Raw genomic sequence first — 18,018 nt, forward strand, 5'->3', positions numbered from 1 at the left:
ACACTTAAAGTCATTTCTACTTGATGGGAACTGTCATGATTTGAATTTTGACAGCATAACCCTCAAGAATTCAGGGTGATCTCTATGGTACAATGAGCTAGCAGAGGAAGACTTTAGTGAGGGGCAATAAAGACAAAAAATTCCGAATACAATAATAAATATGGCATTTGGGATTGAAGTTTTAGAGTAGGAAAATTTTCCACCACCACCCCCTGCAAAAAATTGGGCAATTCATTTCCCTCTAAGATGCAATTTCCTGATTTGTAAAATTTGAGATGGAGAATATATGATTTCTAAGATTTCTACCACTATAAATGTTTTTGATTCTACATTAATAGGTATGAATTTTTTTTTTAGTAAAGTACACATGAAAACAAAGGTAAATTTGGCATTTTAAAATTATTGTCATCTAAGTTTTGATATAGATAGAACATTAGACTTGCAGAGCATGAATGCCCTTGGAGCCCATTCAATTTATACCCATCATAATGAAACCCTATACAACTGGTGTTTTAGCTTTTTTTCAGCATCTTTTCAATAGCTGTAAAAGTTAGTTTTTCCTTATGTCAAACTGAAATCAACCTCTTTGTAATTTCTATGCATCCCTGATTTTTCTGCTCACAGTGGCCAAATAGAACAAATCAGTACCTCTTCTTGGACTCTGTAAGTCTTCATTTCTTTGGGCTAAATATCCTAAGTTCCTTCCACTGATCCTTGTATAGCATGGTTTTGAGTCTCCTAATCACCTTGTTTCCACTTTTTTGGATGTGCTCTGCCCACTCCTTCAATGTCCATCTTAAAATGTAGCACCTAGAATTGAGCTCAATAACTTCAGTTCATTAGCAGAATAAAACTGCTAATTTGTACAGTTGTTCAGTTATTTTTTAAGTTGTGTCTGACTCTTCGTGACACCATTTGGGGTTTTCTTGGCAGAGACATAGAGAAATTTGCCACTTTCTTTTCCATCTCATTTTACAGATGAGAAAACAGAGGCTGACAGGATTAAGTGACTTGCCCAGGCTCACAGAGGTATGAAGCATCTGAGGCTAGATTTGAACTCAGGAAGATGTGATTTCCTGATTCTAGGCTCAGCCTTCTATCTCCTGGGCCAATTAGCTGTCCTGCTAATTTGTATTACTTTGGGAATGAATGTATATGGAGGAAATCAGTTTAAATGAGTAAGAAGTTTGAATTGTAGACAAAATAAAAGAAATGTAGTTTTATTATTTTTAAGAATTTGAAGCAACTTCAATTAGGGAGTTACAGAAAAATGAAAGACAGTTCCTAACAAGGTCATTCACCTTGCACATGGATGCAATCCAGCATAAATAACAATGAAAGCAGATGAGAGAGAAAAAAAGCATTTTTGCTTGTTACTGCTCTAATGAAGTAAGTCTGAGGTCCCTATTTTAGGATTTATATGCTTTTGAGTTATCATCTCATCTTGTGATGGTCTCCTTGTAGAATATATGGTATCTGAGAATCAAAATCCCTCAGCCACTAAAAGCCATCACAAGAACAGAGAGGAGGAAGAGAACAAAATGTTCTTAAGAGGAAGAGAGGCAAAACAAAGTCTGGAATGATGCCATTGTTGAGATAGTTCAAGTGTAGGCAGTAGCATCAGGCTCAGGGGTGAGCTTTCATTTTGAAATAAAGATTATGAAACAGCTAAGGAAATGATCAACATCTAACCCCTGACCCTAGTAAGAAAAAAAAATACTTCCACTGAATTTCAGAATCTAGTTTTTTAAAAAGATTTTTTTAAATAGCAGAGAAGAATAATTTGTAATTATTTTTTTCTTGTTGGTCAATCATTTTAGACATGACTGATTCTTTATGATCCCTTTTGAGGTTTTCTTCACAAAGATACTGGAGTGGTTTGTTATTTCCTTTTCCAGCTCATTTTACAGATCATGAGACTGAGACAAATGGGGTTAAATGACTTGCCCAAGGTCACACAGTTATAAGTGTCTGAGGCTGAACTTAGGAAGATGAGTTTTCCTGACTTCACGTATGGCACTTTATTCACTGCACCACCTGTCTTTATGTAAATAGTAAAGGGATAGGAATTAGATCTTCTTTTTCATTGATATAGTGAATTTCCAAGGGAAGAAACTCTGTCACTAATTCAAGTTGATGCCTTCTTTGCAACTTAGAGAGTTGTCCAGAGCACTGAGATATTATTTGATTTGCCCAAGGTCCCGTCTCCAGAATGTTTCAGAGGCATGACTTAAATGTAGTTCTATATTCTGTTGCTCTACCTACAAAGCCACATCATCTTTCCATAGCAAATGACTATTTGGAAACAGTGTGTTCTCAAGGCTAAGTTTTCCTTTTTGTAATCTTATCTGCATTATTCATCTGCCTACCAAACTTGTTTTTCACAAAGAGCCCAAATGTAAATTTTAATCTAGCCTCTGACCAAATTATTGCATCAATCTATGATGAGAGACCAGAGATGATGGTGTGGTCTGAATTAATGTGACTTTATCACACACTCTTATTTCATTTGTTCTCTAACCAGCCCTCATGAGGGGAAAAAACCATCAAGACATTTATCTTATTGAAAAGCATAATGTTGCATATTGCACCTGTAAGACTTTTCCTGCGCGGGGGTCAAAAACCCTTATCTTTCTGTCCTTACAGGTGGTTGCGAGCAGGCTGCCATCTGTGTTGAATGACATGGAGAGGATCACATCTTGGTGAAAGTCAATTGTCTTCACTGGGTTCGAAATTACAGACTCTTTTGTGTCGAGGTTCCATATCATTAACTAGAAAACAGAGAAATGAAACTCTTAGCATCTTTCCCCTGCTCTCATTCATTTACTTGACAATGAACACACACACAGGACATGGCAGCACATTGTCAGTATTCAACAAGGTGGTGAAACACAGTAATCCCATGTGGAATAATCTGGAAATGGGCTGGGGAAGGTATTTGGTTCCTTTGTCCTGAAGTCAACAGAAAATTCAGAAGGTAGAATTGGGGAAGAAATTTTTAAAAAGATCATAGATTTAGCACCAAAAGAGATCATCTGGTCCAATTCCCTCATCTTACAGATGAGTGAGATCCAGAGAGATTAAGTGACTTGCTCAGGCTTACATAAATAGTAAAAAGAGTTCGAATAAGAACCCAAGTTTTGTAATTATAGTTGTTTTTTGGACATACTGAAATATCAGTGTAGCAAGATAAAGTCCTAGTGGGATCCTATAGATACATATTTTTATCATTATCTATATGTTATATATACATATTACATATATACATTTCTACATCCCCCACATATATATCTATATATCATATGTGCATATTTATAGACATATAAGTATAATTAACATATCTTATTTTTCTTTTTTCCTAGATTTTCCTCAAGTACCCTGCACATTTACCTAAATCTACACATTTAGAAATTAATGCTGTATGGGAAAAAAGTTCTCAAGCAAAGACTAGACAGAGGGATTTTTTCCCTTTTAGCATTTTCCTTCAAATTAATTAACCTTATAATAACCATTGACTAACCTTATAATCATAACCAGTGCTAAAGAGAATATTAGCAGCAGTTGGGTGCCATTCCAGGAGTCCAACCCTTCTTGAGTGACCAAGTAGCTCCTTCTTTGAGATTGTGATGTTTCTTGACAGGAATTGCTTTGGAATATCCCATATCTTAATCTAATAGCAGGCAGGACAAAACAATTTATTTTATAAAGGCTGAAAGCTTATCATTTATGAGAAATACATTATTATTCACAACCATCATCAACACTGGTAGGACATCTTGCAAATTATAAATTTTAAGAGACTGGACAGACACTGGGTTCTCCACTAGCCCTGTCAGGCAAATCAGCTCTTGCACTCTTGAAGATGGCAAGATACTCTTCTATGTCTTCTGCTCCTTCCTCCCAGCCTCTTCCTCCCCAATATACCATTACAAAGCAGGACTCGGGGAGGGAATTTCTCTTTTGCTCTGAAGCTGCCCTTGGAGAGCTCTTTCTGGGACTGCCCTCGTCTGAATGGTCTTTAAAAGACTAATTCCAGAGACCTTACAAGGCTGATATGAATATATTGAAAGAGACTGAATTAAATATTTATTCAGGGTCTGTCTGCTTTTATCACAGAAATCAGGATTATTTTTTCAGTTATCTTTACATTCTCTTCTATACATTTCAAAGATGTCTACATTTGTTTTTCTGAGATAGAAGCAGATACGATTCAATTCTCCAAGAATTTTTTGAATGCATGCTAGGTGAAGAAGGACTACAGAGGTAATACCTAGATCTAAAACAAATTGACCATTTTAGGTGAGAAATACCCACATCTGGAATTAATCAAAGTACCATTTTATGTGGTGAAGATGCTTGCTCCCAGATCCATTTTGGTGGGAGAGAGAAGGGTAGTCACGGACATTAGCATGAGATAGGATATAGTTTTCTTTATCAATGAGGAAATGATTGCTTGGGCAGCTAAGGGTTTAGTATTTGAAAGCCCAAAGAAAACTCATTGGTCTTACATGTTGAGAGATTTATTTCTAAGGGAATGATTCTCTGCAAGATCAGGCCCAGTGAGGATTCCATTAGTATATGCTGAGGTTCATAAGGTTAAATGGATCTACAAATCATTTCAAGACAGCCATTAACACCAATTTCCTGCCAGTAATTTTCGTGCACACTTCTGCTTCTAAATTAGAATTATATAGACAGAATTATACTCATTAGCAACTTGATAACAAAAAGGAAGAGCCAGAAAAGTCATCTTAGAACTAGGTTAGGTAAGGAGAAGGGTAGTGAAATTTATTTAACTTCTATTAAAGATAAACAAGCAGAACAGATCTTTGGGCTGATCTTTAAATGATAGGTAGGATGAGTAGAAGGAAAGGTATAGGGACTGGATATCAGATAATAAAATTTTTGTTGCTCTACATCTTAGAAACTTTCAAATGTAGCAGTCACTACTTTTGGAACACTTTCCACATATTTAATAATTTTTTTTCACTTGAAGGTACAGTTTTTACTTATTGGTCTGGTTAGTGATAGGAGATAGATCTATGATTTGTTGATATATGGAGTTCCCTGGTGAGGAGCCATCCCCACCAGTGCAGCATGGTACCTTCTCTGGGAGTTCTAAAAAATTACATATGATATGTCCAGAATGTCTGTGTCAGAAGTGGAATGTGAACCTGGCTCTTCTTAGCTTTGATGCTAGCTCTATCCACTGTGCCATGGTGCTTCCCAAGGGTGCAATAAATTTCTAAAAAATACCTCCAGGGTCCAGGTCACTATTTAACGTCATTTTCAGATGAACTTACTAAGAATGCCAGACACAGGCACAGCAACACTGTGTAGTCTACCTTCTTCTTCCTCATTCCAACCACCTTCTCGGTGAATGATTTCTACTTACTTAAGTAGATTGTCTTTGCTGATGTTTTCAGGAAAGATGGAGCACTTAGGGAAACAGGTATGACATTAAAGGTGGATTGCTTTTCATTTCCCACAGATGTGTTGGGAGAGTGGGATGCAGAAAGGTGAGAATTTACCGTGGCATCTTCAGAACAGGAGGCTATTACAAAATCATCAAAAGGGTTCCACTTGATGTCCAAAACGTTGCCTTTGTGGCCACAGACCTTTGGGTAATGTGGATCGAGCTTTCCTGTCTGCAAAAGAAATGACAGATGGAATCTCGAGTGAGTTAGAGTGTTTATAATCCAAGAGACTATCAGGGGTCCTCAAACTGCGGCCCGCATGCCAGATGCAGCAGCTGAGGACGTTTATCCCCCTCACTCAGTGCTATGAAGTTTCTTTATTTAAAGGCCCACAAAACAAAGTTTTTGTTTTTACTATTGTCCAGCCCTCCAACAGTCTGAGGGACAGTGAACTGGCCCCCTGTTTAAAAAGTTTGAGGACCCCTGGCCCTAGACCTTAACTTTGGAGAATGGAGTTTCAGCACCATGGATGGTTCTGCTTTTGGAGTGAGTTTTTTCATAGGCTTCTAGAACAAATGCTCAGCTGGAACTCAGCAACCCAAAACCCTAGAGCTATAACAGACTGCCTAGGCCATCCATTCATCCTGCAGACATTGTTTGGAAGCTAGGTGGCTCAGGGGGCCAGTGTTGGCTTTGGAACCAGATGACCAGCCTCTAGCTATAGGCAAATTACAACCTTTCTCAGCCTTTCTGAATAATAATAGCACCTTCCTTCCAGGGTTGTTATGAGGATCAAATGTGATAACATATATATGAATTTATGTCTATATACATATATCCTACATATATACATACATATATAGTACTTTAGAAAAATGCTAGCTTTCAGTGTCTACTTGAAAAAATATTTTCTCAGGGAAACAGTAAGTTTAGTTAAATGATCTTTTCAAACTTTTAGAAATGGCAGGGGTATAAGATAGAAACATATCTATGTAATGTATATAATTAAATAACATATCATTTATATATAAATATATATTAAATAAATGATATATAATATAGCTATAATTTAAATAATAATTTATATTACATAAGTATAAACTATAAGTAATTTATATATTTAGTATATATACTCCTTCTCACTAGACTCGCTATCAGGACTACTCCTAGTCCTATCATGTTGACTTCTTCCACTAATGATAACTGCAAGCCAAAAATCACCTGGCCCATGAACTGCTAACATGAAAAAAAATCTATCTTACTATACTTATTATCCTTCAACATATACTATTTCCACAAAGCATACATATTTCAAAGAGATAGTTTATATTGCAGAAGTATAAATAGTTTATATATCTGAAAGGTATAAACAGATTATCATGTGAGGTCTGAATTGGAAAGTTATTCTAAGTGTGTGTTAGAGCCAGCTCCTACAGGGCCATGAGAATAAATTATTAAATTTTTAGCATGAGCATTTACATCTCAGAAATGAGCAAACATTACAAAAATCAGGGCTTGATATATTATTTTGTTGATTGCCTAGGATTTAAAAATTGATGTAGAAACTGTTAATTCAAATTAAATGAAAGGGTGTGGTTTTCTTCCTCCCATCTGCCAGAAAGCCAGTTGTTAAACATTTAACCAGAACATCCCTGGTCATAACTGTTAGAGAGATTCAGGGATAATTTCATGTAGAACTGGGCTATCAAGAATAGATAGGAGAAGGAGGAAGGAGGGCATTTTGGATATTGAGGACTATGTGACCAAAGGCAGACGGACAAAAGAGTGAAAGGCATGTTTGGGATGAGGGTATGGGATAGATAGCTGTTTTGGTTGCAATATGTGGAGGAGATAAGGGATATAGCCAAAAAGTTAGGTTATCTAGTTATAACCCATAACTTGAGCAGGAATTCCCATTCAAATGAACGGCTCAAACCATTGCTTGAAGACCACCTTGGATGGTGAACTCATTGCCTCCTGAAGGAGTCCATTCCAAGGCCAAAGGTTTTGGAAAACCTTTATTGTTAGGAAGCTTTCCCCCAAATGGAGTAGCTATGTATCTCCAAACTTATACTAATATAATTTTATCCTTTGGAACCAATCAAAAAAAATTATTTCCTTTTCCATATGACAACTTCAAATACCCGAAGACAGCTATCATGTATTCTGTAAGTCTTTTCTTCTCTTGAATAATCACATCAGTCAATTCAACTGATCTAAGTTTTAAATTCTTTTTACCATCATTGTCAATTTCTTCTGGGCTGTCTCTAGCTTGTCAATCTCCTTTCTAAAATATTTAAGCCAAAGATGAACACAGGGAAAAAATATCAAAGGATTATAACTTCCTTATTTTTTTATTTAGCTGAATCTTTTCTTATTATGTCCTACTTTTATGAGATGGAGGGAAATTATGACAAAACAAGTTTATGATAAGAGATTTATTCAAGGAACTTTTTGGTCAACAGAATTTATTTTGCTGTCCAAATTTATATTGCTTTTTAATAATTCCTGTTCTTTACAATGACGACTGCTCAGGCTCTATAATTCTTAGGGTCATCAAAAATTCAATTATGGTTTCTCACTATTTTTGCTAAGGCAAGAAAGTAAATTCGAACATTTTAGGAAGAATTTTCAATGAGAAGAGTTGGGACCAAGAGGACTTTCTAATTAACATTTAATCATCAGAAAATTCAGCTAGTCTGAACACTAATCCCTATGCCTTCTGCTTAATTAGGGTTTTTACTATTTTTATTTTAATAGCTACCTAAACCAAACTTAAACTGTGGGTTGCAACTCAATATGTGAGGGTCACGAAAAATTGGACAACAGTAAAGTAAATATTCCACCAAGATTCCACCAATTCTTTATGTAAAAACAAACAAGCACATCCATCTCATTAGTATGCAAATTTGCTTTTTAAAAAATAAATGGTAAAATTCTATGAATACCAAAAATTGGTTTAAATTAAATTTCTTTATGATTTATTATTTTGTTTGATTTGCATTCCTATTTTATATACCTATATAACTGAAGTCAAATAAAAATTTCTCTGGTAAAAAGGAGCTGCGAGTTTAAAAAGTTTAAACTGGTTTAAACCAGGGGAAGTTGGGAGCCTCTCTTCCAGTTATTTCCTCACTGATTGAATAGCTACCTTTAAAGAGGAGAATTTTCAGAAGGGTTACTTATTTTTTGTCTTCATAAAAGTTTGCAAAAGAAAAATAGCTACACCGAACCTAATTAGACCTCTCTTGGCAACTCTTTTCTTGCTTAATGGGGAAGAAAATGCCACTTATAATACTTCTCTCCACAAGGTGGCTGTGTTTACTGAACCCTACCAGTGCAAGGTATCTTTCTAGTCTATTCAAGGCTTATAAACTTTCTCTCCAGTACCAAATGAAGTCATGTTTTCACAATTATTCACTTATTTACATCAGTATAGCTGGCCAGACAAGAGAATTCAGGCCCTTAAGGGAATTTTATTTTTGCAACCAGGAATGATCAGTATGGCTGTCGACATGGATGCAATTAATTGGAAAAATTGTCTTATTTGGATTTAAAACTTGATCATTGATGAATGTAGCCTAAAGATCTCTGATCTCCTGACTATAATAATGGAAGGATAGTAGCTAATTTGGTCCCTATTAATAACCTGTTTGAAACTTGCCTTTCTTTCATAGTGACCCTGCATTCTCAGAGTTCCTGAACAAGTAGAAGTATCAGCAACTGTGGGTAATAACACTAACTACTACTATTTATACAGCTCTTTAAGCTTTGCAAAGTGAACAGCTATTATTTCATTTTATACTCCAACAACTCTTTGATAGGAGCTATTATCACCCCCACTTTATACATGAGGAAACAGAGGCCCAGATGGTTTAATGACTCAGATGTGGTCATATTGCTTGTAAACAAATAATTAATGTATAGAGTGTTCTACTTGGAGTCAAGAAGCCCTGAGTTTGAATCCCTCATCATTGACATCCTAGCTGTATGACTCTCATTTACACTCATTTATGCTAGTCATATATATATGACTATGTCATAAAAATGACATATGAAAAAAAAATATATATATGCCTTTCTAAGCCTTAGTTTCCTCAAATGGGGATAATAATACCTGTAGCGTTTATCGTACATTGTAATTGTGAAGTTCAAATGAGAACATGGATGCGAAATGCTTTGCAAACCATAAGCATTATATAAATAATTAGCTATTATTAATGTTACTTGACAGCAAAAGTTGTTATTCTCTTTAGGCGAATCAGGAAAGTAACTCAAAATCCTGGGACCTGAAATTTAGGCATTTTGCTGAAAGGTAAGTATCAGGCTTAAAGTCTATAAAAAAGACTTTTACTTTTATTTTATTGTTTCTTATAAAATTTTTTATTTTCAAAACATATTCATATATAATTTTCAACCTCTGGAAAACCTTGTATTTCTCTTTTTTCTCTCCCTTCCTTCCCTCTATCTCTCCCCCAATGGCAAGCAATGCAATATATATTAAACATGTGCAATTCTTATATATATATATATATATATAAATATATATATATTTTGCTGCAAAAGAAAAATTAGATCCAAAACGAAAAAAAAATATGAGAAAGAAAACAAAACGCAACAACAACAACGATTGTTATGTTGTAATCCACACTCAGTTCCCACAGTCCTCTCTTTGGGTGCAGATGGCTCTCTCCAACACAAGTCTTTTGGAATTGGCCTGAATCATCTCATTATTGAAAAGAGTCATGTCTGTCACAATTGATCCTCATATAATCTTCTTGTTACTGTGTACAATGTTCTCTTGGTTCTATTCACTTCACTTATCATCAGTTCATTTAACTCTCTCCAGGCCTCTCTGAAATAATCCTGCTTTCTTATAGAACAATATACCATAACTTATTCAGCTATTCCCCAACTTGATGGGCATCCACTCAGCCTCCAGCTCCCCACAATTACAAAATGGGCTGCTACAAACATTTTTGCAGTTGTGAGTCCTTTTCCTTTTTTATACTGTCTTGGGGATACAGGCAGGCCTAGTAAGTCTCTTACTTTTATACTTATATAAGAACTATAACAAGGATTGGGAGTGCAAAGCTGAGGGACATGTGAAGGAAAGGATATTTTTATTATCCTGAGCAAACATACTTTTGGGTTGGGAGGGATACCATATTTCACATTCTTGCTTCAGGAACAACATTAGTTGATGATGATACTGCTTCTATATTCTCTTTCTACTAGACGGGGCAGAAAAAGCGGGGAAAGCACCTACTATGTGACAGATGGGCAGCTAGGTGATTCAATAGATAGAGCATCAGAGTTGGAATCAGAGTCTCATATCCTAAATTAAAATCTAGCTTCAGACACTTACTAGTTGTGCAAACCTGTCACTTAATCCTATTTCCCTCAGTTTCCTCATCTATAAAATGAACTAGATAAGGAAATGCAACTCCAATATCTTTGCCAAGAAAACCCCAAATGGGGTCACAAAGAATCAAACGCAACTGAAAAACAACTCAATAAAAACAAAATGACTGACTTTCAGTTTTACAGTTAGTATCAGGACTGGGATTTCAATCCAAGTCTTCATGATTGTTCATGATTGTCTGCCACTTTATTTTGTATTCAGGAATGGAGAAAATGAGATTTAGACTAAAATGCTGCAGTTACCTTGTGTTTAGGGACCTCACAGAAATGATAACATTTCTTTCACACATGGAATGATTATGTATAACAAAAAAATTCTGTTTTCTTCTCCACAGAATTAAAGAGTTGGTCTAAATATTTCTAAAGTCTCATCAAGTGATTTCCTCTCATATATCCTGTGTAGATGACTTAACTAATGTAATGAGGATTTTCTGACATCCTATAGATGCTGCCTATTTGGTGTTTCTACCTTTTGCCACATCTATCTCCTGTTCATTTATTTCTTTGGCAAACAAATCATTTTGGGTGACATGCTACAACAATTAATATCCATTGCACCACCCCATTATACTTCGTGTCATCAATGATTTTGATTTTTTCAAGGTAAATCCCCTCCAGCAGTGTGCTGAAACTAGTTGAACCAGCTCAAGAGGGTGGATTGTTAAATTTTTAGTGTAAAAATTCATACCTCAGAAATAAAAATCAAATGATACAAATCAGGGCTTGATTTATTCTTTTTTAATTGTCTAGACCTTAAGAAATCATTGGAGAAAATGTTTATAATGCAGATTAAACTTAAAAGTATGTTCTGAACACATTCTTCTCTTCCTCTTCTCTTCTCAAGCTAATTGTTAAACATTACTTGAGACTGGCTCTTTTGTCTGGAGCACTGTAACATCTGTAGGGAAATCACTTTTGAATGACTGTGGACTGCTTGAGGAGACATTACAATATTACATGGCTTAATTCAATTAGCACAATATCTTCTGCCACATTGGAGAACCTGAAGAATCTTAGTATTTTTAAAGAATTAAATCATCCAATCCAATCCAGTAACTATTTTTTAAGCACCTATTGTATGCAAAGCACCAGGAACTCAAAAACAAAATGAAAAGCACTAGATTTTAATAAGGTATTTTTCTTGGCCTTATTGCATAACTAGTTTCTTGTTTTAAGTCTCTCTTACTATTGATTATTCAGAAGATATGTAAGTTTGTATGCAGGATATAACATATACCCAGAAAAACACACATATCCAAAAATTATGGAATTCTGTCTTAATTTGTTAATTTAAAAAATTACATTTAGATACATGTTAGTTTCTTTAGTTTGATGAATAAACTTCTTTATAATGGAGCATTGAATAAATATTTATCTCTAAAAATAAAATTATCACATTACACATATGCTATACAGAGCTATGAAAGGTTTACTAAACAAAGTTATCTTTGTGTTTGCATCTATGAAGAAAGCCTGTATGACTCTAACATACGTACAAGACACTAGTTGAAGGAGAATCTTTAAAGCTTTTTTTTTTTTTTTGTAACCATTAAATAAAAATCATAGTGGGATTTTCTATTCTCTACACTTATCCTTTAATTGTGAGAACTATGAAGATGTGATCTGCTGTGGATACCCTCGATCCTTACTTAGACTATTCTCATAAAAAATTTATAGATATATTTATGGTTCTTGGTTGCTTTCCTCTCCCCACACTGTAATAATTTTTCTGTCTAGAATACCATCATTGCAGTCAGATTCACAACCTCAGAGTCATTCTTTACTCTAAAATTTCCCTCATTCTTATGTTTAATTAGTTGTCAATTTTTTTGTTTTTTCACCTTCACAATGTATCTCAAAGCTGTTCACTTTCCAATGACCAATTCAATTCCTTGACACTTTTCCTTTTGGGTATTTCAACAATCTTTTCATTGATTTTCCTACTTCTGTTTGTTTATCAAATCCATCATTAATATAGTTGCTAGAGTGAATTCCTAAAGCACAGGTATAGTCATGTCACTCTCCTGATTAATACTTTTGTGCTCATGATGATACATATGTGGTCCTAAAAATCTCCTTCATGTGCAAATCAGCATAATAGAAACCACAGAACTTTAGGGGGAAAAAACATTAAAAATTTCAGCAACACATCCCAAAACAAGAAACAACGGAACCTAATAAAATGGTAGCACACTTTTAAACATGTTAAACAGTTAAGAAAGACATTAATACAATAATAATAAATAATAGTGTTGTTCGATGCCCCAGTTTCTACAAGAGATGAGTTGGCTAAGTGGAATAGTTGTGAGTGAGGGAATGATCTTGGTGACATTCACCAAGGGGGCTGGACTTCAGTCACGGTGGAAAGTAAATGGAAGGGTTAAAGTTGAACCAATTCTTGGCCTGCAGTTCCTACTGCATCAAAATATATAATAAATATGGCACTTTGACTTGAAAAAGACTTGATGTGTGTGTGTCAGAAGGGTTTTATCATGTATTATTATGAAGTGGTGCTGTTTTTTTAAATAGCTTTTTATTTTCAATATATGTGCAAAGATAGTTTTCATCATTTACCCTCACAAAACCTGGTGTTCCAAATTTTTCTCCCTCACTTCCCTCCACCCCCTCTCCTAGACAGCAAGTAATTCAATATATGTTGAATATGTGCAGTTCTTCTATACATATTTCCACATTTATCATGTTGCACAAAAAATCAGATCAAAAAGGAAAAAAATAAAAAAGAAAAAAAAGGTGAAAATACTATGTAGTGATTCACAATCAGTCTGTATAGTCCTCTCTCTTGTATGTAGCTGCTCTCTTCATCACAAGTCTATTGGAACTGATCTGAATAATCTCATTGTTGAAAAGAGCCATGTCTGTCAGAATTGATCATCATATAATCTTCTTGTTACCCTGTACAATGATCTCCTGGTCCTGCTCATTTCACTTAGCATCAGTTCATCTGAGTCTCTCCAGATCTTTCTGAAATCATTATGCTGATTGTTTCTTATAGAACAGTAATATTCCATAACATTCATTTATTCAGCCATTCTCCAACTGATGGGCATCTATTTGGTTTGCAGTTCCTTGTCAAGTAGTGCTGTTTTTCTGTGTCTTCATACTATTTCCCAAAGGATGAAATCATACACAAGCTAACATAAAATTCTCGTTCTGCTCAAATTGCTCCCTAATAAATCAATCGCATTGGAACAAAATGCATGTTTTCAAAACAAGCATTAGAACAGAACTGTGTGTACAAATTGCTCTAGTTGGTATTTAAAGTCCTTCACAAATCTGGCTCCAGCTTACCCTTCTAGTGCCTTGAGGGATGATTACACATCTGTCTCCTTTATACAGTCAACAAACATTCCACTTCCTGCTTCATGTCTTTGCATAGCTTGTCCAGTGCTTGGAGTGCACTCTTTCACTTTCAAGTTTTTCAGAATCCCTAGTTTCCTTCAGTGCACAGCTGAAATCAGCTCCTCCATGAGGCCTTACCTGATCCCTTCAGATACCCATGTCTCCTCCTAAAAGTCATCTTGTATTTCTTTTGCATATCTTGGTATATATATATGCACACATATATTTATATATATACAGGTTGTTTCTCTTGATAACACTATTAGCTACTTGAGGACAGGGATTATTTCAATTTTATCTTTTTATCCTCAGGGCCTAATATAGAGTCTGGCATATATAGTACATGTTTAATAAATTGCTATTAACTGACTGAATTTTTTAATCAAATATCTTTTGTAGTCCAGCCTCAATCAAAAAATAAACAAATATTTATTAAGTGTCTATTTTATTTCAGACATTATACTAGCTTCCTCAGGCCCAGGTCATAATTAATCATTACTTATATCTTACCTGCTTGTCTGACCATTTTCCCAACAGTTTTTGGGATGTGGATAACATGCAACTGATGACTTTCTATTGAGTACAAATTTGAACTTGGGGACCTTATTTAAATTTGTTACTTTTCCCTTTTTATATTTAATTTTTTCCAATTACATATTAAAAACATCTTTTTAACATGTTAAAATTTTAAGTTCCAAATTCTATCCCTCCCTGAGATGGTAAGCAGTCAAATATAGATTACACATATGTAATCATGTAAAACATTTCTGTATTAGTCATTTTGTATAAGAAAACTAGAATAAAAACAACGAAAGAAAGAATGTGAAAAATAGCATGCTTCACGCTGTATTCAAACAATATCAATTCTTTCTCTGGAGCAGTATGCTTGATCATTTTGGGATTATCTTGGATCATTGCATTGCTGAAAATAACTAAATCATCATAGTTTATCATATATTGCTGTTGTTGTGAGCAAGATGCCACTTTGCATCAGATCATGTAAGTCTTTCCAGGTTTTCCTGAAATCATCCTGCTTGTCATTTATTATAGCACAATAATATTCCATCATAATCATATACCATAGCTTGTTTAGCCATTCACCAACTGATTTGATTTCCAGTTCTTGGCCATCACAAAAAGAGCTTCTAAAATGTTTTTGTACAAATAGGTCCTTTCCATTTTTTTCTTTTTCTTGTTTTTGATGTCTTTGGGATATACATCTAACAGGGGTCTTACTGGGTCAAAGGGTATGTGCAATTTTAAACACCTCTGAACATACTAAACTGCTTTCCTTAATGGGTGGATCAGTCCACAGCTCCACTAACAATGAGCTGATGTCTCAGTTTTCCTACCTTCCCTTTTTAAAGGAAAGACTGTTTTCTGCATAGTTTTATAGTCCTTTGGACATAGTTGTAAATTGCTTTCCTTAATGGCTGGATCAGTTCACAGTTCCACTAACAGTGAACTGATGTCCCAGTTTTCTTACCTGCCCTTTTTATAGGAAAGACCTTTTTCTTGTTGAAAAGACTGCTAAAAGGGAAATTGTATAGAATACTGGGCCTAGAGTCAGAAAGTTCAAATATGACCTTTTTTTTTTTTCCTCTGGCATGTAGGAAAACTGGGACATTAGCTCACTGTTAGTGGAGCTGTGGACTGATCCAGCCATTAAGGAAAGATTCAAATCTAGTAAGTGACTAGATTAAGTGACTGAATCTGTGGACAGCACAGTGCTTTATCTGACAAATGCTTGTTTCCTTCCCATTCTCCTGAACTGGATAGAGAGCTGACTGTGTTGTAATGAAGACTTATTCCTGCCCTGACACATTCCAGTTGTATGACCTCGAGCAACTTATTTGACTTCTCATTGTCTTAGGCAACTTTTTTTTTATATATCTAGGCAGAAAGAAGGTGCTGACTTTCATTGGTAATAGCTGCATCCTCATTAGAAGTTCCCTAAACTAATGAATCACAGGTTTAGTGCCTATCTAGTCCTATACTTTTAAAGCCATTCATACTCTCTCAACCATCCTGGCCTGTTTCCTGCAAGAAGGGATTCATCTCAGATTTATTTATTTGTGTAAGACACATTTGAGGTTGGTGAGATGTTACCCAACCAGCCAGAATGTTGACTTCAATCTCAGCTCCAGAGGAGTTATTTGCATAGTGCTACTCTAAGAAGAGGAAGGAGGAAAAAGTTACGAGAGCGTTGGTGGTTGTAAAATCAGAGACTTTCAGAACTGGCACTTTGAGGAAAACCTGGACCAGCTCCACTGAGCAGGAAGTCCCTTTCCAATAGGTAAGCCTATAGCTACTTAAAAAACCCATTGTGACAGCAAATTCATTACCTCCCAAGCAATTTGGGACAGTTGTAACTGTTGGGAAGTTTTTATTTTATTTTTTAAAAAATTTACCTAGGGGTAGTTATTTGGTGTAGTGGATACAGCACCTGAAGTCAGGAGAAGCTGAGTTCAAATCTGACTTCAGACACTTAACACTTCCTAGTTGTGTGACCCTGCAAAAGTCACTTAATCCCAATTGCCTCAGCCAAAAAAAAACCAACCAAAAAAACCATAACAAGAAACAAAACCAAACACACAACACACACACACACACACACACACAACTTACTTATACTGAACTTAAATCTGCTTTTCAGTAGCTCAATAGCTTCTGCTCACTGGTCCCAGATATCTTCTCAGGAACTGTGTAGAATAAATCTAATTACTGTTCCATAAGATAACCTTTCAAATAGTTGAAGATCTTGATCACATCTCCCTCGGCCTTTTCAAGAGGTCTTCATAGGACTTCTCTTTACCCTCCTGGTTGCTTTCCTCTGTATGTGCTCTAATTGATCCATGTTCAAAATGTAGTGCCCAGGACTGAACACAATATTGCAGATTTTGTATGACTAAGGGCAGAGTGCAGCAGAGCTATCAGTGACTTGTTCTGGACAGTGGACCCCAAGATGGTACTAGACTTGCCCAGGGTCACATATCCAGGAAGTGTTAAATGTCTGAGACCAGATTTGAACTCGGGTCCTCCTGACTTGCTGGTGTTCTATCCACTGCACCACCTCGCTGCCCCACTTTAAAGAAACCAATGAGTGATGAGAAGGAGCCTCTTTCTTTGTCCTTCATTCAGCCATCATTGGCTGCTGTCCACATCCTGAAGTGTCATTACTATGAAGTCTGGCCAACTCAACTGCCCCAGGCCATCTCTCTCAGCACCAACTCTCCTTTTAGTTTTTGCCCTGTAATCATCCCAGGTCTGCTCAGCTCCATCCCTACAGAACTCTAAACACATTGAAATAAAGGATATTCATAATTCAAGGGATACCAAATAACTGGAAGTCCTTTGTGACCTTCCAGGTACAGCAAGGAAGAGCATTTACCCCCTAAGCCAGCAGTCATGACCTTGTGGTTGGAGATGGTTCTGGGCAGTGAGGGTGAATATTGGAAAATGTTAGGAGCACAATGGATACTCAACCGAGTGACTTAAAAGCATTATCAGAGCAAGGCTATTTATGGCAGAAAGGCTCCGTCCTGTCATTTCCCTCTCATGCTATGTGCATGAGGAAATGCACAGGGGACAAAACAGTCATTTTACTGAGTGCCTTTGCAATGGGTACTGCTACTGTGGCTACTCTATGCTACCAGCCCCAATCCAGATGTGTTGAAGGGAAGCATTCTGTCTTTCCCTCTTTCTCTGGCTCTGCTCTCCCTGGTTCTGTCTCTCTCTGGCTTTCTGTGTCTCTATTTCTTCTTCTTTATCTCTGTCTCTCTCTCCTCTCCATCTCTCTCTCCTTCCTCTCTTTTTT

At 35.9% G+C, this 18,018-nt stretch overlaps 1 protein-coding gene across 2 annotated transcripts in view; it reads right to left on the bottom strand.

Moving 5' to 3' along the window:
- The window catches only part of CORO2A (coronin 2A), a 156,315-nt gene that overhangs the window by 30,548 nt on the left and 107,749 nt on the right, over positions 1–18,018 (bottom strand). For both annotated transcript variants that reach the window (XM_051967025.1, XM_051967015.1), the window contains exons 3-5: positions 5,532–5,648; positions 3,521–3,670; positions 2,592–2,771 (exon numbers count right to left, since the gene is read on the bottom strand). In XM_051967025.1, the coding sequence (XP_051822985.1) occupies positions 2,592–2,771; positions 3,521–3,670; positions 5,532–5,648 (447 nt within the window). The remainder of the gene's footprint in view (positions 1–2,591; positions 2,772–3,520; positions 3,671–5,531; positions 5,649–18,018) is intronic.

The sequence above is a fragment of the Antechinus flavipes genome, chromosome 1 (genome assembly GCF_016432865.1).
Source record: "Antechinus flavipes isolate AdamAnt ecotype Samford, QLD, Australia chromosome 1, AdamAnt_v2, whole genome shotgun sequence".
In the NCBI taxonomy this organism is placed as follows: Eukaryota; Metazoa; Chordata; class Mammalia; order Dasyuromorphia; family Dasyuridae; genus Antechinus; species Antechinus flavipes.